Source organism: Diadema antillarum, unplaced genomic scaffold, assembly GCF_040938485.1.
Source record: "Diadema antillarum isolate AM-2024a unplaced genomic scaffold, OU_Dant_1.0 scf00000025, whole genome shotgun sequence".
Lineage (NCBI taxonomy): Eukaryota > Metazoa > Echinodermata > Echinoidea > Diadematoida > Diadematidae > Diadema > Diadema antillarum.
The window spans coordinates 3,125,621-3,153,077 of record NW_027270914.1 but is presented as its reverse complement, the minus strand read 5'-3'; the positions used below and the strand labels follow the sequence as shown (position 1 = coordinate 3,153,077).

Below are 27,457 nucleotides of genomic sequence, written 5' to 3'. Positions count from 1 at the left end.
AACGCTTGGGAGATACATCAGGCTGTCTCCGAAGTACGTCCCGCTGGACCATCCCAATTATGACGTCATGGTTCCAAGAGAGGCCAGAGGAAAGAGAAATCTCTACTGTGCTTACCCAGGTACAACTTTAACTTTAACTCTCTCTTGCTAGAGTAATTCCGAAGATTCGGACCTTCGCACGCACCTTCTATTCTCTCAGAGTAGTAGAATCAATGAACCTTCTGTGAAGAATGACGCCCCTCTTTCTCATTATTTTTTTTTCATTACTAATAATCCTTTTGATATTATCAAACGTTATTTCGTTTTTCATTTATTTTTGGAATAAGAATCATATTTCATTTCAAGGAATGGTAAACCTTCCGATATGTATCAAGCCTTGGAAGTACGACACATTTTTTTTTTCGGATTAACTAATTAATATCTACATTATTGTATACGGAATTGGGTGCTCGGATGTAACAAATATCACCCACCTCACGCAGTTACAGATTTTTCAGTCGAACATTCACGCCACCTGCAGGAAATATTAGGGAAATTCATGAAGCCATGTGAAATTCTAAAATTTCAAAGGTAGGTTTCACCGATTGCATCACAGTTTGCTCCTTTCTTTGTCTGTATAGGTTTTCTTTTTATTTCTTCTTTATATCTTTCAATCCATAAAGATTTATCTCTCTAATGACTTGTGTACTCGCATTTACTTTATATGCAGCATGCGTCCCAAATCCTTGTCTTAATGGGAAAAGCTGTTCGGAAATGCTGGTGGACTTCCACTGCGACTGCGACGATAATCAGGCTGGAAAGACATGTGAGAGTAGGTACCAGTGTGACATATAAATGTATACGGGTGAGAATTTTGAACGATGCACAATTGCCAATTTTCGCACCTTGTGACACTCTTTCCCCTACAACACCAGGATGATCCGAGAAACAAGATTCTTTAATGTCATCTCAAAGCCTGGTAAATTTCCTTTCAGGAAATGTATGATTTGGTTGACTTTTGACTGATATTTGGCATTTGACAAGGACTTGAAGCGTAAAAATACGGAAAAAAACGCTATTTCCACAATAATTTTTGTTTTTCAAACTAATGATGTGCCTTTTTATTGGTACGTGGCATCTAATATCTGACCGTGTCCTGGATCTGACATATCATGGCTATGTACCACAAATTCATAAGAACTTTATGAGTACGTATAAAATTACAGAGAACAATCGAAATATAAAAGTCCTAAACAGACGAACGTCAGTGATGTTTTTATTTCCATCGCTGCTGCAAATTCTACTTTTTTGTCCCAACTGTAATGTATACGAAAATTGGTGTTCCACCTAACGTACATATCCTGCAAAAATTGTGCGTCTGTTGGCTATACATGGGACGTAACATTCTTTTACGCAAGATTATACTCAGTTTTCGTCACGGACGTGCGTCCGCTATCTACTAATAAAGATCGTAGCCCATTCAACGTTATTGGCGATATTGTTCTGAGTCGTAATCAACTAAGATCTAGCCACATGATAGTATGTATGTTTTGAGTTTCACATTTTTCGACGAACCTCCGAGAAAAAAAAAAGAACGTCCGTGATGATTAAAACTTTTTCGAGTGGGACACCATCTTGCTTTCATGGCGAAGGTACATTTTACCTTTGGCTCTTTAGCCGAGGAGCTGCATGTCATGTTAGGAGCGGACTGGGGCTTGTCTGCAGTTTTTGGACCGTACGATTCACCGAAAACCAAGCAAATAATTAATATTTTCTCTGAAAATGCACCTCGTAATCCCTCTCTGAGCAATATTTATGTTGAAAGGGTGTCAAATTTCTTATAATTTGCATTGTCAATACCTTTTACTGCTTTTTGTAAGATTTAGGAAGGCTACGTACTCTCTGTCGATTAGTTGCCCGTCCTGGAACATGACCCTAGTAGAAGAACGAACGTCCGTGACGTATGGAATCCGACCGATAGGGATAAATTGTCTCGAAAGTGTCCTTTTTTGTGTAAAACTTTTAGCTCCAATAGCGACAAATAAAGTTTTACAAAGCAAACAGTGAGCTTAGAGCAGTAGTTTCAGAATTTTTAAGGCGGAATGTGATCATGATGAACAAACAGCTTTAAATTTACTCGCAATTTTACGCTTGTTTTCCCTCTAATTATATAAAAACAGCTAAACACTGTAAACAAAGTTATAGGAAAATATAATTTTGCGTAAACTGTAATTTCTGTTCATTTTTTTTCTGATGAGATTTTGGAGACAATTTGCACTGTTATAGGTTCGGAAAGTTTCGCTCACGAACGTTCCATCCGAGAAATCAAATTTCTGATAATTACAAACACTGTTCATTAAGTTAATGTTATTTGAAAATACTACCAAATCACTATGTCTCTCATACCCAAAGTGAATAACGTTCGGCATTCAATTTACCTGTAATAACAAAAAGGAAACCGCTTTGTTCACGGATGTTCGTTGGTAGAATAAGTCCATGGATTACATAGTAGGAGACAGAGGAACAGTGCCATTTTTTAGTGACAAATGCTCTCTGTGTATATCTTTTGAGTAAGGTAGCTGCCATCTCAAACAGAACACATCCAGTTTGGGTCTCCATCACGGACGTTCGCTGTAATTATCACAATATTTTATGCCTTAATACATTCTTATTTTTCTCTTCACAACGATTTTTCTCTCATTCCCTAAGTAGCCTGAACATGCTGCGACCAAACAGTGACAAAACAAAACCAAACAAATCCGAAGTCACATTTAGAATATATTGAAACAAAAAGGATGTGCACTCCCGTTATACCGAATTTTCTGGAGGAGCTTGTTTTGTTTGTTTGTTTAGTTTTTATTCATCGAATAGTCGTCATAAGCGAGCAAAAAAAATGCAGTATACAAGAATGCTGTCTAATGAAAGCACGCAAATCCTCCGTTTATCATGACATGATGTTTTTTCATCACAAAACCAACAAAAAGTCGCCAGACAGGGATTTTTAGTTAAAGGCAGATTCTGAATGTGCAGACTTTATGCTTTGGAATTATGTATAATTCCATTCAAATGGACTTTTCCAACCTACCCTAATATATGAAAGGCAGCACACACTCTGAAAAAAAAATGTGATCTGAGAAAAGAGGCTCTGAAGTACATTTTTAGAGTCCTCATGTAAAATCAACGAGTGCGAATATTTGTTGGTTTGTGATGCACGGTAATTAATCAATATGTAATTTATCTATTTATTTGAGTGGTTGAGAAAATCAGGGTTTCGAGAAAAACGCCTTGAAAGTTTTCCTTCCGATGGTAACATGATCAAGGGGAGGCGAAACAGTCTTCACCGCTTTACAATAGAAAGTATGCTCCTTGCGACCTCCGCGATGTTCATTAAAGCTTAGCGCCTGCGGTCTACGCATGACCAATCAATAATCATGATGCCAAGCAATAACCAATAGATCACTCCTTCGTTGCTAGGGGCGGAGTCTAGTTGCGGCGCTAAATCCAAATCTTCGGACACGTTTCTGTTCTGTTTCTGTCACGGCTCAGAAAAATGCTAATGCCTTGACTTTCACTTAATCATGAATAGCTTCGAAATTTCGGGAGATGATAGGCGAAACATTAGATTATAAAATTATGCCAAAAATAGAAATCGGATTGTTTTGAACAATTCTGATGATGTGACTTCAAACTCGATTTTCTCGGCTCAGCCGTCAGCGACTTTAGGATCCTTTTGTTATAGCGGGTCACATATGCATTACCTTCATTTGTATGTATTATTGATATTACCTTTGACACAGCTATCCGGAGGTGTCCGGAAGGCTGGTCCCCTAAGAAGTTCAAGAACGAATCTTGCTATCTCTACCGCGGCGATTCCTTGTCATGGACCTCTGCCAGGGACTCGTGTGTTCAACTTGGCGGATACTTAGTCGCCATTCAGACTCCTGAGGAGATGACGAGAGTACGGGAATATTTCAAGTCAACGTGCGGGGCTGGCTGTGGCAGATCTATTTGGACGGGGCTGAATGATCGCAAAGAGGAGGGGACCTTCACATGGACGTCAATTGGTGGCACTCTCTCCCAATCCAGTAGCATGTGGTTCGATGGCGAACCAAATTGTAAATTCGGGTAATATTGAGGATTGCGTCGTAATCGATCGGGACGCATTCAATGACGTTAGATGTGGTCGTGCCTTTCCCTATATCTGCGAACTGGAGATTTGAATGCGCACGATCGCATAATCATTACGCCGTAGAGAAGCACCCTGCGTGGTTGCCTCCTTTCTGTGCTCTGAGTTTCTTTAAAGGAGACCTCCGGATGATTTTCAGATTTTTGCATTTGAACAACTATAAATGAGTTATACTGAGGACAGAGTTTCAGAATTTGTGATAATTGGGATGAAGAATAAGAATATTTTCAACATTTAGAACAAATTGCAATGAACAAGGATGATGACATGGCAGAGTCACTATAAGAATGCATGAGTTGGGGCTCAAGGAAGCAGAACAAAAGAAGAAGGCATGCATAAATTATAAATTATTTATTTTAAACGGTATATTGTAATGGAATTACACTGCTACATTTCTGAAATATGTGAACCTCCTATGTCATCATCCTTGTTCAGTGTAAATTGTTTAACGTTTTTCAAAGTATTGTTTTTCTGCTCAAGAATAACAATAAATTCCACAAATCTATGCATGGAGTTGTTGATTTATGTACTACATGATGTGAAATTATGAAAATCGTCTAGAATGTAACTTTTTGCGTTGGTCTGAGATATTATTTTTGTATTATTGTGCAAACCGTATTGCATGTGCTTTTTTATCTTCGTAATTTCTGGATTTAGCTGAAAATCGGCAAATTGGAATCGGGGTTGGATATCGATTGTACGGGAGCCAAGCTATACGCGTCACGTGTGCTTTCATATATAGGTTATGGCTCAGGTGTTTCACTGTTGGCCTTTTATCATTGTTGTACTTGATTGTGAATAAGCTGTAAGCTTTGTATGTATGTACTCACTACTCTGATTATAAATATTAGTACGATGTTATGGAACGAATGAGGTGTTTTGTGAGTCTAATACTGACTCTTTTGCCATGTATATGGATGAGAATTTTGAACGATGTACAAGTGCCAATTTTTGTACCTTACGACATTCTTTCCCTTAGAACACGCCAGGATGATCTAAGAAACCAGATTTTTTCATGTCATCTCAAAGATTGGTAAATTTCCTTTCAGGAAATATATGGTTTGGTTGACTTTTGCCTGATATTTTTCATTTCACAAGGACTTAAAGCGTAAAAATACGGTAAAAACGCTATTTTCACAATAATTTTTGTTTTTCAAACTAATGATGTGCATTTTTAATGGTACGTGGCATCTAATATCTGACCATGTTCTGGATCTGACATATCATGGGTATGTACCACAAAATTATAAGAACTTTATGAGCACGTATAAAATTACAGAGAACAATTAAAATATCAAAGTCCTAAACAGACGAACGTCCGTGGTGCTTTTATTTCTATCGCTGCTGCAAATTCTACTTTGTTGTCCCAACTGTAACGTATACGAAAATTTGGTGTTCCACCTAATGAACATATCCTGCAAAAATTGTACGTCTGCTGGCTGTACATGGGACGCAATATTCTTTTATGCAAAATTATACTCAGTTTTCGTCACGGACGTTATTTTCTAATAAAGATCGTAGCCCATGAAACGTTATTGGCCATATTGTTCTGAGTCGTAATCAACTAAGATCTAGCAACACGATAATATGTTTGTTTTGAGTTTCTTTCCATCTTTTGTCAAATAGGAACCGAAATTATATTTTTAGACGAACTTCCAAGAAAAAAAGAACGTCCGTAATGATTAAAACGTTTTCGAGTGGGACACCATCTTGCTTCGATGGCGAAGGTGCATTTTACCTTTGGCTCTCTAGCCGAGGAGCTGCATGCCATTTTTGGAGCGGACTGAGGTTCGTCCGCAGTTTTTGGACCATGCAATTCACCAAAAACCAAGCATATAATTAATATTTTCTCTGAAAATTCACCTCCTGAACCCCCTCTGAGCAATACATATGTTGTAAGGATGTCAAATTTCTTATAATTTGCATTGACAATACCTTTTCAAATTTTTGAAAGAGTTAGGAAGGCTAGGTACTCTCTGCCGATTAGTTATCCGTCCTGGAACATGACCCTAGTAGTAGAACGAACGTCAGTGATAATTCCAGAGAACGTCCGTGACGTATGCAATCCCTCCGATAGGGATAACTTGTCCCGAAAGTGTCCTGTATTCTTTAAAACTTTTGGCTCGAATAGCGACAAATAAAGTTTTACAAAGTAGAAAATGAGTTTAGAGCAGTAGTTTCAGAATTTTTAAGGCGTTATGTGATCATGATGAACAAACAATTGACAATTTACTCACAATTTCACGCTTGTTTTTCCTATTATTATGCAAAAAACAGCTAAACACTTAAAACAAAGTGATAGGAAAATGGAATTTTGCGTAATCTATAATTTCTGTGCGTTTAAATTTCTTTCTAATGAGGTTCTGGCGACAATTTGTACTGTTAAAGGTTCTGAAAGTTTCGCTCACGGACGTTCTGTCCGAGAAAGGAAATTTCTGACAATTACAAATATATCGCTGCACATAAAATTTATGTTAGTTGAAAATATTACCAAATCACCGAGCCGCTCATACCCGAAAGTGAATAGCGTTCAGCACTCAATTTACCTGTAATAACAAACGGAAAACGTTGTTTTCACGGATGTTCGTTCGTTGAATAAGTCAGTGGATTACATAGTAGGAGAAAGAGGATCAGTGCCATTTTTTAGTGACAGGTGCTCTAAGTGTTTATCTTTTGAGTATGGTAGCTGCCGTCTCAAACAGAACACATCCAGTTTTGGTCTCCATAACGGACGTTCGCTGTAATTGTCATGATATTAAATGCCTTAATTCATTCTTATTTTTCTCTTCATGACGACTTTTCTCTCATTCCCTCAATAGCCTGAACATGCTGCGACCAGATAGAAAACAAAAAACAAAACAAAACAAACCAAAAAAAATCCGAAAAGTGCTACGTAATCACATTCAGGATAATGACGGAAGAAGTCTGTAATGAGCATGTGTTGAATAAGAAACGGAAAAGTTTCAAAAGGACGTGGAAGCAGTTGAATGAAAATGACTGAGAAACAGAGAAGGGAATCGAGCTCCAACACCCAGAGAAAAGAATTGCCAGTGCACTCCCGTTATACCAAATTCTTCTGGAGAAGTTTTTGTTTGTTTGTTTATGCTTTTTATTCATCGAAATGCCGTCACAAGCGAACAAAAATCATGCAGTATACAATTATTGATTGATGAAAACACACAAATCCTCCGCTTATCATCACATGATGTTGTTTTAAACTCATCAATGAAAAGCACTATTCATTTGTAATTTTTTCCAAGATTTTTTTTTTTCATTTTATATTTAAGAGACAGAGAGATCGTCAATTTGTTTGGGCATTTGTGCTTACTTTGAAAACACATGTTAAAAAAAGTAATGATTAAGAATAGGTTTAAGGTTGCACTTTGATACCTTCGCTCTTCCAAAGATTCGTTACTCCGATGTCCAAAGGTTTGTTATTCCAAAATTAAAAACAAAAATTGTAGTTAATTCAGGAGGTTTGTCATTAGAAATGTTCTTCGGAAAATAGATATTAAGGATCATTGTTTTTAGGTCCGTTCTTCTAAAGTGGAATGGGCCTAATATTCGTTTAGGTGAAAACGGTTATTATGAGGTTTTGAAATTGGAGGATTTTAGTTGTTAACATGTTTCTCCACATTTGGATAAGCGAACATAATTTTTCATGTTCCAATTAATAAGCCTTTCGGTTAACCTTCGGAGATTCCTATCATTTACCGAATAAAAAAGCTTCATAATTATACGAACTCTATCAATTTTTGTATTGACAAACTGTATGAATAACGAGCCTCCGAAATGACGCGCTACAAAATGTTTGTTATAACAAACCATATTGTAAAATATCGAAGTCACAAACATCCATCCAAGTTATATGAACTTATTATGGACTTGTTATGACGAAACTTCGCAGTATCGAACCAATTATCACTTCTGACTAATATAATAACACAAATTCTCCTCGATAACAGTGTGTAACACAAGGAGCAAACACAGAGGGATTTCTTCCTAACGTATTCGTTTGCCCTCCCCAGCTAAACATCGTATTTCTATAACGGAGCACATTTCTGTTGTTTTTCTATATTAATTCTTTGTCATAATTTTAGCTGTGACCATGTTCGTTATATAAAAAGCAAATTTTGCATTGTAGACTTTATAATTATAACAACTTTAGGACCTGAATATTCACTTCATGAAAACGAAATTTTGATAAATATATTCGTTCTCAAGGATGGACTACGTCACTGAGGTTACACGTACGTTTGTACGTTCATTTACGAGAGATGGAAAAATTGTTTTCTTTGATTCCCCAGTATGAGAAGATAAACAAGCTTATATAATTGAGAATTGGTAATATCTATTCAGGATTTTGCAGAGGAGTTTGTTCTCGACATGAAATTGCTGTTTGTTGGGAGTAGAATGTTCCAACTCAAGAGAGCTGCATTGTTCAATATCTTGTTTGTTCCGAACGTCCGTGAGCTCCATGCGAACCTCCGTGATGAAAACTATGCTATGTTTGTTGGGTTATAGAGACTGCCCAGATGAGATACATCTTAAAAAGGTATATTATTATTTGGGAGTGAAGATTTAAGTATGGGATAGTGAAATAAGAGGTGAAAATATTGAGTTTCTGTAAAATGCGCGTAAAGTTAAGAAAGTGTTTAGCGGAAGAGCAATATTTTCACAGAAATGACGAATTTAGTTAAATCATCAGTTGTCTACCATTACGAACAGGTTAAGAGTACAAGCTTAATATTCTGCAATCACGTAAACATGTCCCTTAAGATATTTCGTTAGGATTTTGAACTGAATCAGATCTTTGGAAACTATGTTAAATGGTATTCAAATGTATGTGCAGTACTATTCCTCACGGACGTTCGCTGCTCTGGACATGGTAAACTTCAGCGATGAATAAAAACTTGTTCCTCTGGGAAAATCCTAGTATAATTGGGTTCATATTAAAGCTTCAGTTATACTCTTTCAGGTAAGATGGATGATTTGGAGAATTTCCTACTTTTTAAATTTTGCCTTGTTTTGGCTCAATTGTACATCGTTCAAAATTCTGACCCATATATAGCTGCTCTACAGCCACAAGCACTTATAGTAGGTCAACATCCTTCCAGCTGTGGAGAATGATAAGAACATGTCAATCAGATACAAGGCTACTCAAAGCATGTATTTTGGATTATACGAATGAAAGCTTCACTTTTCACATGTTACTGCTTACCAGTGGGGATGTTGAAATCAAACCAGGTCCATCATTTAATGTTTCAGGTACCAAAAATCATGCTGTTGATAACAATACAAAACTTGTGTATAGTATTTCTGACCTTGTACGGCTGAACTGTTACAATATTTACGCAACTACACCTCGCTGTAAAGAGTCTTGTAAGATTAATGAAGTGACATGGCAAGAAATTGATGTACTACAGTAGAGATTATAGAGTGAAAAAGACTCACAGAGGTAAAAGATCAGTTAGACAGTAGGGATCAAACTGTGAAGTTTTTACATGGAAGAATTGATGTGAAATCTAAATTTTCATGTATGAATTTGAAATTTGCTATGTTAAATGCAAGATCGTTAAAGAGCAAAACCGCTGAATTTGTTGATAGTATTTTTTATCATGAATTAGACGTGTTTTTTTTTATTTGTGAAACATTACTACGCCTTACGATGCAGCTCCGTGTGGACACACGGAGTTTAGGCACATTCCCAAAATTAGTAAACGAGGAAGAATAGCCGTGCTGTTTGAAAGTCAAGAATTAGACGTCAAAATCTATAGATTCCCCAAATGTCTAATGAATTGAAATTATTCAGAATACTCTGACTTATATGCAAAAGTCCACCAAGTCCAGCACAGTTTCATATTTTCTTGGATGAGTTTTCTAATGTTCTTGATAAACAGCTTCTCTGCTCATCTTACTTGTTGAATACAGGTGATTTCACTATAACAATGGACTCATCAACTTCGAACTCGAAGTTATTTTCTGAATTATTGTGAGCCTTTGATATAATTAAACATATTAATACGCCAACTCATAATCGAGGCATGTATTAGATCTTCTTATAACTCATAAAGAAAACATTGTACAAATTCGTTATACTGGTGTTATGGAAAGCATATCTGATCATTCAGCAATAATGTGTAAATTGAACCTTCCTAAACGTTAAAAAATATACTACACGGAATTTGAAATCAGTAAACTCACAAGAGTTTTCTGCTGATACTCATGTGAAATCTCTTCTAACAGCTGGTTCTCATATTGATAATCCTGATGATGAAGTGAATTTGTATAACACATTACTAACTGCTACCCTTAATAGCTTGGCACTTGAGAAACGAATCAAGGCCACAATTCACGTAAATTCTGAATGGTACACCCAAGAGGGAGCTCAAGCAAAACGACTTCGCAGACAGTTAGAACGAAAACCAAGGTCTACAAAACTGGAGATTCACAAGTAAAAGGCGATGTGTAAATGCTTTGATTAAGGATGCTAATTTACATTATCATTTCAAAAGGTTACGGATTGTTGGAGAGACACAAACAAACTGTACAAAGTTGCTAATGCTTTTCTTCATCGAAAACAGTGATCTACATATGTGTAATTTAATACCAGAACACGTCACTCATGGTGACCAAGTTCAGCTAGCAAATTGTTTTAATCACTACAATGTACTATGTTGACAGAATTTTAGCAATCTATAAAGCAGAGGTTCCCAACTTGTTGTGCCCAGCTAAATGGCATTGTCTGTGAAGTCAAGTCAGAATAGAGTCAGTTCCAGTATGTTACCGTCAATGAGATCGAAAAGTTTAAGAACTCACCAAACTAGCCATATGAATCCCCAACATATTTGGTTAACAAGTGTAGCAGAGTTTTAGCACCCGTTATCACACGAATCATGCATACTAGTACCACAGGTGTGTAAAAAAAAATATTCATCCAATCAAAAAAAAAAAAGTAGACTGATATCAGGAGTGTCTCCAAATTACCACCCAATTTCAAATTTACCCTGTCTGAGTAAATTGCATGAGATTCTTTTCTAACGATTGACAACATTGGCAAGATAATTTTTCATCCAGTGACCTAAAACTGAATTATGATTTAATCTGGGTTTTTGTTATTTGGGTCAAAGCATATGTTAAGTAAAGTTGATTACCAATCATGTCATGTCAACATCGGTAGCACTTGTATTATTCGGTCAAAAATAGCCCGTAGTTTATGTGTTGATCAGGAAATGTTATTTCGAATCATGTATCTCAATCTAACCGAAGCAAACCGCGTGTCACAAACTAAAAAGTGGTCAAGTGCATGAAAACATGGTATTTTACCTTCTCTTTGAAAGTATACTGTTGATGTTTTTAAAGCAGAACATTCATATAACATGGAATAGCATTAGATTCACTTTGCATTTAATGGTATGACATTATCTCGGCTAAATATCAATAAAACACCCACCATGGAAAACAATTACACATATGAACCTGTACACTGTCTACAGGACATGGTTTGCTTTCCTTTGCTGATGCCATTCGATGGCGTCACAGATATCAGGGTTGTTCGACGAGTTCCTTCCTTTGCTTTGCACAAATATTTTCCGTGAGTTCGGGAACTGTAAGAACCGGGACTGGCTTAAATTTTATTTGCAATTTCTTAACATATTTTTTGAAAGGGCAGTTTAAAGGGATGGTTTAGTATTGGTTGGTTGAAGATTGAGCTTTTAACTTTCTGCAAGGTTGTGCGATTTTGTACGCACAGCTTTATGGTGGTTCAGTGAAAAGAAATTGATACAGCAATGGCAACCCTACTGAAAAAAACACAGTTTCAGACAGTGTGCTCACATAGTCAACCTTGTGAAAATGCTGGAATTTAACAGCGTGGAGATGATTTCACAATGTGGTTTGGTCTTCACAGAGTTTTCACATAGTAATGCCTTGTTTCACATTGTGATTTGATAACTCATACTGAAAAACATGATATATTCGCACGAAATTTTCGCGAATCGGAGCCGACGTTGTTTTTCGTGGCATGCAATTTTTGCGTTCAGTGCATATAGTGAACACATAGATAAGACATTTCGCGAATCTTGGCGCTCGCGAAATTCGCAAAATTAATATTCATGCGTACTTTCCTCGTTTTAGAGTATTGTGGTCACATTGTGATTTCACACTGTGTTAACACTGTGTTTGTCACGCTTTGGGACACTGTGTTCTTTCCAGGAGGGAAATCGCGTATGTTTATTGTCTGTTTAAGCACAAGTGAGTATTCATGCCATACGTCACATAGGACCACAACTATTGGAAATAAGGATGAAAAAACACGATGACACGAAAGAGGAGATTGTGTACTCTTCACAAATTTGATCTGTAAATTTGTAATTTCATGACATAAACTGCTAAACTGACTGGACGGCGATAATACTGTATCTAAATAAAATGACTGGCATTTATCTAGTGCGCCACCAATGAAGACAAGCATAGAGTGAGTGAGACTTTGGAACGGCAGCATTGGATGTAGTTATTTAGCACTGGGTAATAGTGTAAGCCTATGGACTCGTCGAGCATTGAGAGCAGCCAGCACTCAGAGTCGTGACTATGAGGGCGGGGTCGAAACATTACCCTAACAATCATAACACTAATGTCGGTCAAGCGCCTGAGCCGGAGGAAACGCCCCTTCCCCAGCCCACTTTTTCTTTTTTCTTTTCTTTTTTTTTTTGCACCCGTATAATACATAAAAATACATGTATATAGGCCTATACAGGGTTTAGAGTGACAGCACTTTACCCCCCCCCCCCTTGTTTTTGTTTTGTTTTGTTTTGTTTTGTTTTGTTTTTGCTTGTCAGATGAAATCAACCCGAAAGTGGAATGAAACACATTTTTGCTTGTTAAAATGAAAGTCATAAATGACACCCGATTTTAAAATGTGTCACCGGTCATGAGTGCAACACATCAGGGCTATGTAGAGGCTGACCGGAGAAAGCTTGAAAGACCTTCTGGCTGATACCCACTGACGTTGCCAATGGATATGTGCAGTTAATTGAATAATTGGTTAATTGTATAGAATATGCAGTCTTTAAGGTATATCTCATGGAAAATGCTAAAGGCAACGTTTTACTGCCTCATTGATTTAATTTTCAGTTCCTGTCATATGGTAATGATATTGACACATACGCGGGGTTCAATGACGAGTTGGAATAACGAACCCTATTTCTACTTCTTTGTTAGAAAAGGAAATGTTCCTCTGGTTTGTCAATCCGAAAATAAAATACAGCTCGTAAAATGGACAAAAGTAAGTTTGTCAATCGGAAACAGAAATAGAGTTCGTTATTCCGAAGGTTAGTTAATCCGAAAATAATCTCTGCCGAAGCCGTGGAGCGGGGGGGGGGGGGGCATGGAATTCTGTAGGTTTGCTATGAAGGATGATTGGTTAGAAAGGGCTGATGAATTGTGGCTGTGAGAGTATCCTTTCAAAGGGTAAACAGTTACCTACGTGTTGTGTTGTTGTTGTTGCTGTTGTTTTCATTTCTTTCTGTTTGTTTTTTTCTTCCTGTCTGTGAGTGGCCTCTTCGTAATGATTGTCTGTTCGTCATACATGGCCCATGCATGATGATGATGTACAAGAGGTGGAAAGGTTTGTATACTAGCGAGGTGGAAAAGAGAAATTACTTCTTTCCATAAACATTAACACAAGACTTATTGCAGATTGCAATTACACTCCAGTTCATCAGTAAGCAAATTCATTGTTTGTGTTTCTGTGAGTTTACATATCCCGTGTGTGTGTGTGTGTGTGCGTGTGTGTGTGTGTGTTTGTGTGTGAGGACACTGATTCATTAAATTCTCATTGCGTAATATTGCGTTTTTTCCAACTAAATGAAGTTTATTTCATTTTTCGAAATCACAAGCCTTAATTCATTTTATAAACAACTAACCTCTGGAACAACGAATCTTCAGAATAATGAACGTTATCGTCTGATAACGAACATCCGAAATAAGGAACTTGTTTTTGTTTTTTTTTTCAATTAAATTATCAATCTTTTTGTTACTTAAATTACTTTCAGAACTACGAACCTCCGGAGCAATGACCATTTGGATTAACGAAGTGTAACCATCAACAGAGAATATAGGGGAGAGATTTTGCTAACATCCATTTTCCGATTGCGCCTGGTTCCCTTTTTTACGACTTTTTTGTTGTTGTTTCAATATACAGATCAGCAGGTGCGGTCTGACAAATGTCATTTGTTTTACAGAGGGCCGACAAATTGAAGAAAATCGTAGCTAAATTATCTTCCACCCTCTGCTAATATCTTGCTTTCCTTTAATGCCATCATGGTATATGATATACATACAATGCCCAACGAATAGAAGTGCATCACGAGAAGTTTCCCCACCTCAGGTGCTACCAATATCTGACCTATATCAACACCACCATCTGGAATATACGCAAGGGCAACCATAAAACACACAACCATGTGCGCGCGCGCACACACACACACACAGTAAGGGAAAAATACATATAACACATACTTTCATATCCGCGATATCCAATCATAAAATGCCACTCAACATAGCTTTACCCAACTTGCAGTCATATCCAGGCATAAAGCACCAAGGGTAAGTCATGCACTCTCTTCTCTTGCAGCAATAGATGTACCATTGCACGCTTTTTAAATCAGTAAAACATGCAATTTGTCAAAGTTCAGTCACAGTTATCGTACGCTTGACAGTCGCAAATGATTTATTGAAATAGAAATTACTATCCAACGAGGGATCTGGTTTCTGTTAAGACTTTTTTTACTCACATCTGTATATGGAAGCACACATCATAAATGTGAGTTAGTCATCCTATCGCTTGACACAAAGGGTGAAAATGACAAAAAGGACAATTTTAGATGTAGAAAATTGGTAATCATTCAAAAACCGCGCGCGCATACACACAAACACACACACAAACAAACACAAACACAACTGAAATGACAGCTGTACGCAAAAGGTCATTATTCATGTTTTGAAAGAAATATTTATCCCAGATCATGAACTATGATTTTAGCCAAAGTATATTACTTAATGGTGATGTTACAAATAACGAAACTGGAATACGTATTGACAGATCCAAATTAACATCCCTACCGAAATTCATATTGCTATGTATGTCGTATGTCAGAACACACACATACACACACACACACACACACACACACACACACACACACACACACACACACGCCTGGTATAGCTGATCTTCAACAGCCTGGATGTCCCCTTCTGACACGTCTGAGGTTGCAGTTCGTACGTCTTCTGTGGTGTTAATTCAGTTTTTTAAACAGTTTGTCTACATTCTGACAAATGTCGACGGTTCCAAGCGTCTCAGGTCCTCTGCCAAAGTTACCTTAACGCCGTTTCTTTTATCTACAAAGATTGCTCTTTCTACAGGGTAAACTGAGAACGCGCCTTGTTTACCCTGTTCATTGCTTTACGTGATACCTGCTAAGTCAGGCAAAACCAATGAGAGAGCATTGTAGCTTCGTACAACTACGCGCAAGCATCTCTCTTGACGAGGCCACGCACCCTCTTAATTGATCCGGGCAACAGTCAAACTTTGCCTGGGTTCCCCACGCTCAATGCATGTCGTAGCTTTCGCTCATATAATATGGTGTCTTCAGTAGTCAATGTAATTTATTTTCGTGACTGTCTCAAAGACAAGCAACAGATTAGTGATAACACAATAGGTTATGGCATGCACATAACAAGAAAATGTTGCACTCATGCTACTCTCATGAATAAAAAAATGATTTTGATATAATGTTTCAACAGGCATGATAAGGTTGTAGGACTCTGTGCTGCTGCAATGAGTAGAGAAACATGACAAAAATCTACGAAAAGCTAATAATCAGCAGGAATCGCATAAACTGACCCAACGAGCTGATTTTAAAAAAAGTGATACAAAAAGGAGTCTAGGGCAATTACCCCATGGGCAATCACCCAAGACCCTTTCCTTGACCCTAACCCTCATCCTAATCCTGAACCTAATCCTTACACTAACCCTTATTACTAACCAGTATTAAGCGGGGGGGGGGGGGGGAATTGACCTTTGGGGGGCAATTGCCCTTCCACGATCAAAAGCTGTGTCAAATGAAGTTGCGAGAAGGAGCGTCATGATATTGGGAGGCATCACGGATGACGACTGTACAGAGATGATTATCCTCAGTGGTACATTAAAGGAGCATTCCAGACAATTTTCATAAATCCACATCATGCAGTACATAAATCACCAGCTCCATGTATAGATCTGTAGAATTTATTGGATCTTGAGCAGAGAAACAATATTTTGAACAACCTTAAACAAATTACACTGAACAAGGGTGACGACATAGGAGGCTTACATATTTCAGAAATGCAGCAGTGTAATTCCATTACAATACCACTTTCTTGCGAGTTCACCTGTGTATAATCTATGCATGCCTTTGTCTTTCGTTCTGCTTCCTTGAGCCCCAACTCATCCATTCTTATGGTGACCCTGCCAAGTCACCATCCTTGTTCATTGTAATTTGTTATAAATTTAGAAAATATTCTTATTCGTCATCCCAATTATCATAAAGTCTGAAATTCTGTACTCAGTATTACTAATTTAGAGTTGTTTAAGTGTAAAAATCTGAAAATCATCCGGAGGTCTCCTTTAATTTGATGGCGGAACGGCACGTCAATGTCATTCTTCAATCCGTGATCTTGCTATTGCCCGAGAGGAATCCCATCATGGATGATAACGCACACTCCTATCTCGCCCAGGTTGATCACCAAGTTGTGGAGGAGCACATCATATGGGTCCCTCAAAGCAGCCTTCTCATCCCGATAATGTAACTTATTGAGGGCATTGTCGGCCCAAATACAGGGAGGGCCGTTCAAAATAGGTCCATTTTTTTTATTTGCTTTGGGCTTTTTGTTTCCCAGGTACACCCGAAAACAGTGATATGAGAACAATCAAGTTGACCAACGTTTGGATTTTTTTAAGTTATCTATTAAGTTCTCCTTTCACTATTAAATAGAATTTCGAAATGAGAAAAAAAAAGTAACCGATTGTGACACTAGGGAAACTATCACAATTCTAAATGTTTATTGAACGCTTTCTTCTATTATGTTCTTTAACTTCATTTTAGTGCTAAACTCAACAAAAACCAAGATTGCATCCCCCTCCCGCTTTAAGGAAAAGAGCATTTTAATAAAAAAAAAAATGGTTTTACACCTACGGGGGTGCATGGACAGGAGTATCGACAACGACAAACATGACAATCTGCAGAATTGTTTTCTCATGCATATCTCCATCGAAAATAAAAATAAAGAAAACCAAACGAAATTGTCATAACAGCATGTGGTGATGCCTGAAGTAAATTCTCGCTATCGCCAATGAAGTAAAAAGTACCCGGATGTGACTTTCTCGTCAAGATTTAGTTCACTTGGTAGCAAGGGCACTTCCGGCGCGGGGCATAATTTGCACAACGCTAGCGTGCGCGTACGTGTACCTTACCTATAGCGCAGCGCCGACCACGGATACTAGTATACAGTAGGCCGCTGTACCGCCCGAGCCAGCGAGTGGCCAGGCCCGTCATACTCGTACACTGTAGTCCCCGCCGCCGGCGGCCGGCCTTGCTAGCTAGCATGCACCACCACTGCACGCAGCGCATAAGCTAACACATACACCGGTACGGCGCACATCACAGATCAGTCATCTCTGCATACGCTTACGCTGGAAAATATTCACCCACCTGGATATACAGTATATCGTCATGGAATGCCCATCTTTTTTCTTTATTTGTTCTCTGTCGAAATGTCGCGAACACAATCGGGAACGAACAGTGATCTCGAACTTAACCTGTCTCCAAAGCAATTTCTTCAAAGTAAGTATAATTTGTACGTACAATATACGTAGGCACTGTACTAGGCCTACTACTAGTGCTATTACCACTACTAGTAAGTCGCGTGTGCACGTACTGCGCTGTGGAGTCACCCGCAAACTTCATCCACGCTGCCACGTCACGTCTCGCATGCCAGTAAGGGTCCTATTTCTGCAGATTTTTTTTTTTCATTTATTGTCGTGCGAACAACACATGGCAGCTTCGCAGCAACAACCAATAGTTGTAGTAACAGCAATTTCTTAAGAATGGGGAAATTTCAAATCATATTAAAGCTGTAATTCAAGTCGAGAAAACCGGAAGTACACGTAGAATACAGTCGGTTGTGTATGTAAATAGCATTAGTCACGTATCACGCGCGTACGAACGGAAGTGACTTTGCTACCGGACTATCCCATAATGCACCGTAAATGACGCTTAAATCAACATCCGGGTACTTTTTACGTCATTGGCGATAGCGAGAATTATATGGGAATGTTTACCAGTGGCGGATCTAATGGTTGTGGTGGTGGTGGGGGGGGGGGGGGCTTACCTGGCGCGTGCCCCTCTTTTTCTTCTTTTTTTTTTGTGGTAAAAGCAAAAGAAATAAAGTCTTAGTTTTGTTAATAATTTTGTAAAGGCGCCTCCCTTTTACGGAATTCCTGGATCCGCCCCTGTTTGCCCTTCACTGAGTTATAACGGGCACGTGTAGTTTCCACTATTATACCACGTATGATACACAACTCACAATGCGAGCATGTTCAGCATTATATTACTGTTATTTTAGTTTATAATAATTATCTATGAATCCATTGCAAAAACAGTAGCCACATAGAATTTTCATTCCCATTAAGCGAATACACACCGCTACACTGTAGAAAGAGCGGTGTTGCATCTGACATAACACCAGCCCATGTTCAATAGGAGACCACAACAAATGGTGTTACTGTGGTGTAAATGTGTTTACAACATGGTTTTTTTTTTTAATCGAATGCTTTATCGGAACGCTCCCGTTCGTCTTTTTTAAAGTTCGAAATCAACAAGAAAAACAAAACTAATCAATCGTTTTTTATAAATACTTTTATACTTTGAAGTGAATCCGAATGTATTATAATTTAACACCACAAATAAGCACCAGAAAATCAGGGTTTTTTTTTTCCTCGGGAATCTGTCAAAATAACGTCATCAAACGTTTGCTGATTCTTGCACCAAAATCTTAACATATACAAATCTAAACTTTTAATTCTAAGTATAGCATATTCGAGAAAATAAACTGCTTTGTTGCACATTCAGCAACGCCGAGGTATTGAGTTCTTTATCATGAACTGCATGTTTTCTTTTCCTCTAAATAGCTGTGTAAAAGGGTTTCAGGTATGTAACTATGCCACCATAAGATTGCTGCAGGAAAGATAATGAGCCATGCAGTATCTCCTTTATTAAATGAGCTTCCTGTGTGTTTTACGTGAAAATTAGATGTTTTGCGTGCCTTTATTTGGCTTGCAGTTATGTTCCAGTACATTTAGGGCCGTGAATTACTCAGCAGTATGGTTGACGCTATGGTAACACAACGACATAAACCAAAAAAAAAAACATAAAATTTCCAGACTTACGCTCCATTTATATAATAATGAACCTTATTTTAGGGGGAAGGAAAGGCTGAAGTCATCCTGAAGCAGTATGAGGTCACGTTCATGTGATTTTTTTGTTTATCGTTTTCCATAACAACAGCTGCATACAACATGATCAAGGTCTCCCATCAACCTTTCACCCCGTTGTGCTCCAATCGAGTTGTCGTTTTCTCCACTCACTTTCATTCAGATCATGAAACTCGAGATCATTATTTATTCAATTTGTGTGTTTGTGTGTGTGAGTTTCTTTTTCGTTAGAAAATACGACTTTAGACAATAGGTTTGCTTGTTTGGTTTTTTTTTTTTTTTTTGTACCTCAACGTACAGCTGTCCACAGTATCCTAATTTAAGGATATATCAATTTGAATGACATTTCATTTGTTTGTTCAGCATGAAAAACATAAAGAATGGCAAAGAAAAACAATCATGATGCTTCACGTGATAAGCTCTAGGGAAGCAGTCAAGGCAAACTAGGAATTAAAGTTTCATTAAAATCAGGCCTTCAAAGAGTTTAGCAATGATAGAAAGAAAAATGTGATGAGCAATAATCATTTTCAAAGCACATATATTCATAATTCTCTTTTTTTCTAAAGACATCTAATATATATATACGCTATTCTACATAGCCCGTCCTGATTTATCATGCAAATACATTTTGTAAAATACCATGGTCAAATCTAAAGGTATACCGACGATATTTCTTTTTTTTTTTTGTTTTTTTTTTTTTTTTTTAGTTCTACTCAACACCTTGTGTATAAGATCTTTTAGGCATGTAATGTTTAATGTCTTTCAGATTCAGATTCAGATTCAATGACAATTATTTCAAGTAACAATAAATATATAGATAAAAGTACGCACGATCAATTTGAAAATGCTGGGGACACAAAAAATTGTGACAAGTGTCCCCTTTTTTTTTGATTGAATCATTTCTTTATTCAAGAAAATGTTTATACATTTATACATTATAAATAAATCAGTATGATATTCTATATTATACAACGTCCAAGTAGATCCTTGTAATTTGATTGGAGGATTGTTGGTGACGTGATATTCAATAAGCACTCCATTCAACGCGCCGTGCAATTTTGGTTCTATTTTTGCGTGCAACTTGGTTCGATTTTTTTTCGTTCTATTCCACGGTTCGAGAAATTGTACGGTACTGCATGTATTGTGTGTTGCATATTGAGGATCGCACGCAGCTAGCGCAGTGTACGTGTGCGGTACATGCTGCATGCGCGTATGCAGGCCTACGTAGTGCTAGTGTGTCTATACTGATTGCACAAGCCAGAAAGAGAATCGCAGTGGATCCACATGTAAGTATGGTGTTCATATATATATATATATATATATATATATATATATATATATATAGACTTCTAGGCCTACTTAGACCTACCCAACAATCCTCCGACCAAAAAGATCTACTTGGACGTTGTATAAAACAAATAGTTTATGGTCTTTACTCGTGCAATGGAACGAGATTTCGCACGAGGTGAAAGATAGAGGCGCTCTATTCAACGAGGCGAAGCCGAGTTGAATAGTGCGCCTCATCTTTCACCTCGTGCGAAATCTCGTACCATTGCATTCGTGACCATTCACTATTTGTATAATATTATGCATTATCATAGTAAATATACAAAAACTAGGTAAACAAATGGACAGAGACAGAGACATCTACCAAAATGTTATACAAACATTTTTTTTAGACAAAACTTACAATTTTTCGAACGGTTCACTAACCGTTGGGGTTTTAATGGGACAGTCGAGTATCAATGACCCACTATTAACATGTGGCGAAAATCTGCATTTTTGTTTGGTGGTCTAAAAAATGAATACACAGGTCCAAATTCTAAAAAAAATAATAATAATTCATGACGAATATGTGAACACAACTACATTTTGTTTACATACACGTTTCGAAATAAATAAATAGATGTACATGTATGTACACAGTTTATTTTCATATAGCTTTGTACTTTAGAGAAAGGTATATACATGTGGGTTAACTAGATATCAATTGTATAATATGTATCAAAACTCTACATTTAAAATATATTAAATTTAGACGCATTTGAAAGTCAGTTCAGCGGAGAAATAAAATTTGTTTGAAAATTATGATGTTGACATGATTAGCACCGCAATTTGTTTTGTTTTCATGGCTGCCTTGCAAGTGGAAAAGAAGTGCATCCAAACTTCAGAAAATGGATAAACTCAAAGAGACCCTGTACATCCGGTCGAGATATGCGGGGAAAAAGGTAAGTGTAAGGAAATTTCTATTAGACGTCGGTCTTTCGCGTGCATTCTGTATATTATTCCCTTTTTGACTTGGTAACAACGTTTCCAAAGATATTCGTCCAAAACACACAGACAGACACACACATACACACACACGCGCGCGCACACACACACACACACATCTCATAACGTCATGCCTTCATACTGAAGGAAATGAAATGCCTGTGAAGCCAACTTCCTTCTTAAAATTGACACAGTATTGAATACTACTAATACGACGTACTTAAAATGGCATGATTCAAATAAGTGTTACTACTATGGAACTTGGTGCGTCTCTACTAGACTGCTGTAATACAAACGCGCATGCAGACAACCTGAAAAGATGTCATGTAACGGCATGTAAATGAAAACCAAAATGCTCAGATATTGCTGCATTTTTTATACCGTTATGCATATATGGACAGGCATGTGGAGGAAACTCCACTGAGGCCGAAAATGGTACTGTAGGTAAAATCTCTATTGAATTGAGTCCATCATTATGTTTTCATAAAAGCTGATGAATGGATTAGGTTACTCAGGAATGTTGCTTGTTTTGTCATTCATTATCAATTTATTACATCACTCTTCCTGTAAAGAACTGTCCTGCGTCCTATTCATTATAACAATGACTATGTCAAGTATACAATACGCTCCTCGACAAATTACATTTTGTGTCGAAACCGCGTGGCGTCTTTTCAGTGAGTCTAACGAATGACAGAATCCAAACTGTCGCAAGTGTTGCAGACCACTTTTTTCACATACAATTAGTTAATTTCAATTTTGATAGTTACATTTTTTACTTTTTCACAGTCAATTAAGGAGATAGTATTGCTATAGCAGAGTAAATCGTATAGGAAGACGATCATCATTCTGTATTATCTATTCCATTGTTGCTAGAAAAATACTTCGTTAACAACTTACATTGATGAATATGTAGCCACCAACACCCATCCATTAATAATTGTATGTGCATGTACAATGATAAGACAGGAGCCAATAGATCAAATCAAATCAAATCAATTGTGTAATAATTTTGTTATTATCATTTCAACAGATATATACTTGTCTGTCCTCATTAAATATAAGATGATGATATTGTTATGAGAGAAGAAAAAAGCTGTGAAAAGTGCGCGTCAGAGCCTTCACCAACTTAACCTCACTTAATACCTAGAAGACTGCCCCACAAGGCAGCTTTTCAGAACGCTTCGACAGTTAAGTGTTTTTTAATGTAGTTCTTCTTTATTCGAATGTATGAATGTGATTATAGTACTGAATAAGTTTTATATATTATGCACTGCTTTGTATGACATTCTTTTATACTATGCAGAAATTCGTAGATCTTTGGCGTGTTGTCTTCATTCTAACAGTCTCCTCACCAGGTGAGCACAGACCACCCCTCGTCCTCTAGCGTTTTTTTTTTTTTGACATGTTTAATAGTTTCGAATCAACGAAATGATAGTATGAAACATGATTAAGACTGCATATGTGACCCTGCACCTCAAAACAAAGAAAAAGTCGCCAGACATGGATTTTTAGTTAAGACCATAATATTGTGAAAGTGCAGACTTTAAGCTTTAAAATGATGTAAAACTCAAATCAAATGGACTCTCCTAACCTATGTAAATATTGGAAAGAAAGCACAAACTCAGGAAAAGTGCGAACTGAGAAAAGAGGCTCTGAAGTACAGTGTCTATTCAAGCGCTTAATCTTGACCAAACCGTGCTGGCTGTGCGATGAATGGGACAAAAAACTGGCAGTAAACCACCAGAGTAACAACAATGAAGGGATTACTAGATTAAACTGAAATTAAGCATGCCTCATTAACACATTCTCTCCATAGTTACTGCCAACTTTCAAAGCAGTAGCACTATCCTTTCAAAAGTTATTAGAGTTGAAAGTGAAGAGTGTGGACAAGGTTTTTCAGAAATGAAAAAGGGATTCTAAAGACACACCTAATCACACTATTCTACCAAAAATGTTCGAGATAAACTGCTGAAAAAACACACTTTCCTGACTGTTTTATGATACCAAATTTTAGCATAATGTAAAGGAAGACCCGCTCTTTCAGAAAATATGAAAAAGTCAAGTTCGGCTAGGTTGACCCATTTCACTTATTTTCAGTCCTCACGCAAAATCAGTGTGTGCGACTTTATGTTTGTTTTGAGGTGCACAATCACATATTATGTAAACGATTCTAATCAGGCAACAATTAAGGTTTTATACCCTATGTCTGTGAAAAAACGACCGCGATTTGCGAACTTGGAAAAATATGAAGAACACTTTTACTTCCCTAATACACTGTCTCACCCAAAATTATATCTCGGAAACCGGCCAGGAACGTGTGATTCACGAGGAGACACGTGTTCGCATACACATCAGGAAATGAAAGACATGTGCCCGACCATATTCTCCAAAACAGCGGGAGGATACGTCAAACTGACTCCGAAGCACGTCCCTCTTGACCATCCCAATTATGACGTCATGGTTCCAAGAGAGGCCAGAGGAAAAACAAATCTATACTGCGCCCACCCAGGTGATTTTCGACTCTGTGGAATTTGCTTAGTTTTATTCATTGTAGTTTCTTTCATGTATGATCAGGTAAAGTTCCACCGAAGACATGCAGAGTATTTGATAGAATTTGTATCATGAAAAACTGAGAATCGCGTGCGAAGTAACATCGAATAGATCATATCCCATTGCACTCACTCACGTATTATGACGCATACTAGAAAGATACTGTAAATCATACACTTGCATTGACAACAAAATATTATGTTATCACGATTAGCCTCACAAAGGCAACAAACATAGGTATGATGATGATGATGAGTTTGATGATGATGATGATGATGACCTACATCACTTGTATAGCGCCATATATCTGTTATAGAAACATTCAAAGGCGAAAAGGCGCAAACATTCAAACATTCAAATATATGCACAGCTTCAGATAAAAACCGACTTTGAACTTTGCGTTGTTGTTGTTGTTGTTGCTGTTGTTGTTGTTTTGAATATCAAAACGACTTTCGAATGTGAATATCATGCACAGGCCCATGTGCTCTTATGCTAGTTCATTCCAATTACAACCCTTTCCTACGACAAACTCCAGTATCAAGCTAGAAAGATGAACATTTTGCTAATCTCATTTGATATTGTGACAGGTTTTACTGATTGAGTTGGTCGGGCGCCATATTCACAATATTCCTACAAATAGGAAGTGAACATATTAACATTGATTGATTGTCACGATTTTAGGATTGTACCATATTTGATGAAACAATACAGGAAGTACATTTCGAATCTACATTTCGTTTTCAGCAGTTTCATTAATTTTAAAGAACGCAGACAGAGAATGTACATTAACTTACGTTTTGCTTATCTTTTGAGACGCGATATACCATCTGCTTTCATTTTGTTACGACTACATGGAAATTCTTTATTCTCTGTATTGTTCCGAAGTACAACGTTTTGATATATAAATGATGCACAGGATAAGACTCGTGCATGTTTCACAATTCTAAATACCCTCGAGTGCGCTACGCCTCCACTAACGCCACGAAATAATCCTGTGCATCATTTGTTTTATAAAACGGGTCGAAAACTAAGAGCATTTTTCACGTACCTTTGTGGGTCAATACCAGTCAGCTACATGTAGCACTCCCTCGAGAGAGTCGAGTCAAGCACGTCGCACTCGGAAATCCCGCACGTTAAAGAGTTACGCCACATAATAAGTTATGCACACAAGAAAGGCCGGCCGGCAGCCCGAACTAGAAGTTGTTTACAGGATTGACAGCGCGTATAGTAGCGCGTGACGCACTTGTAACAACTGATTGAGTGCGCACTGGTACTGCAGTGCAATGGTACTAAAGTAATCAAAGCCAACGTGACTCATTTCAGCGCTTCCTATTGGCTATGTTCTTGAACCCATTTTATAATATGAAAATAATGGCAACATAGAATGATAATGGCAAGTGGTGTGAAACGTGTGGCAGCTGTAAGAAAAAACAGAACCTTTTTTTGCAGTCGTGTAAGGTTACCAAAGAATCAAAGGTTTCACAGATCATATTCTTATTGCTTTGTTTATGTGTTTGATATTTTATTTCATTTAAGTTAGATATACACTATCAAAAACACATTTGACTATCTTGCATTATCACACTGACGTGTTTTAAACAGCATGCACCCCGAATCCTTGTCAAAATGGAAGAAACTGCTCGGAAACATTGGCCGACTTCGAATGCGATTGCGGCAAGAATTTCTTGGGAAAGACCTGCGCTAGTAAGTACAAATATGCAAAAATTCTTTATAAACCAATAGTATGAGCTGTGAAGATTGTACAAAATGTACAGTATTGCTGAAGCATAGATCACATTCCTGTCATCAAAATGTCCTTGCCCGTGTGAAGGATTAAACTTACTTTTCTGCAAGAAATGTCATCTTTACAAAAGCTATTCATTTGTTTGTTTGATAAATTTATTTTCTGCAAATCAACATACATAAGTTACATAATCATAAACATGCAGGAAATATACAAAGTAGATTCAACACAGAGTTGTTTGACTTTCGTAAACAACGATATACATAAGTTACATAATCATGAACATGTGGGAAATATACTCAGTAAATTTATTACAGAGTCGTTTGACTTGCATAAACAACGATATGAAAGAAAAGTAATGATATGATATACAATAAGCATGTCTATGCAGCAGTGATTACAATAACAATTGTACTTAAGAAACGATTACGCAGAAGGCCGCCATTATAAGCATTGCTTGAAAAAATGGCCGGCTCTGTTCAAAGCTAAAAAGGCTATGTTCAAAGCTAAAAAACTGCCATTCATTGTGCTTTCAACCTAGCACAGGTTTCAAGAATATAGAGAGACCCTATTTCAATGGAAGTAGACACAGTGCATACATTGTTACAATACAAGTGACAAGGGAAGAAGAATAAACAATCGCAAACGAAGATGATATATTTTTTTATATGAGCTTCTATAAAGTTGAAATACATGTGCATACTTTTCGAACAGCTGTCCGGAGCTGTCCGGAACAATGGTTTCCTCAGAACCCAACGGACGAATCTTGCTATCTCTACCGTACCGATTCCTTGTCATGGACCGCTGCGAGGGACTCGTGTGTTCAACTTGGCGGACACTTAGCCGCCATTCAGACTCCCGAAGAGATGACGAGAGTGTGGGGATATCTGACGTCCATGTACGGGACTGGCGCAGCCAGAAACTTTTGGACCGGGTTGAATGACCGCAGCGAAGAAGGGGTGTTTACATGGACCAGAGTAGGTGGCATTCTGCCACGGTCCAGTAGCATGTGGAGGGATGGGGAACCAAACAATTCAAAAGGTGACGAGGATTGCATTGGTACATTTGGGGATGGGCAGTCACTCAACGACTACAGATGTGACATTTCGTGGCCCTACATTTGCGAACTTCAAATGTAACTGGTTTTTTATGAGTGCGTCAATACGGACGTGAGCGGGCTTGTAATACAATCATG

The 27,457-nt window shown here is 37.6% G+C and overlaps 1 protein-coding gene across 1 annotated transcript; it reads left to right on the top strand.

Moving 5' to 3' along the window:
* The first annotated feature begins 67 nt into the window (after window positions 1–67).
* On the top strand, window positions 68–27,401 carry LOC139734062 (sperm receptor for egg jelly-like). Its single transcript, XM_071644880.1, has 4 exons — window positions 68–119; window positions 710–811; window positions 3,777–4,094; window positions 26,977–27,401. Exons 1-4 carry the CDS (start codon window positions 68–70, stop codon window positions 27,399–27,401), a joined length of 897 nt encoding a protein of 298 aa, XP_071500981.1.
* The last annotated feature ends 56 nt before the right edge of the window (window positions 27,402–27,457 follow it).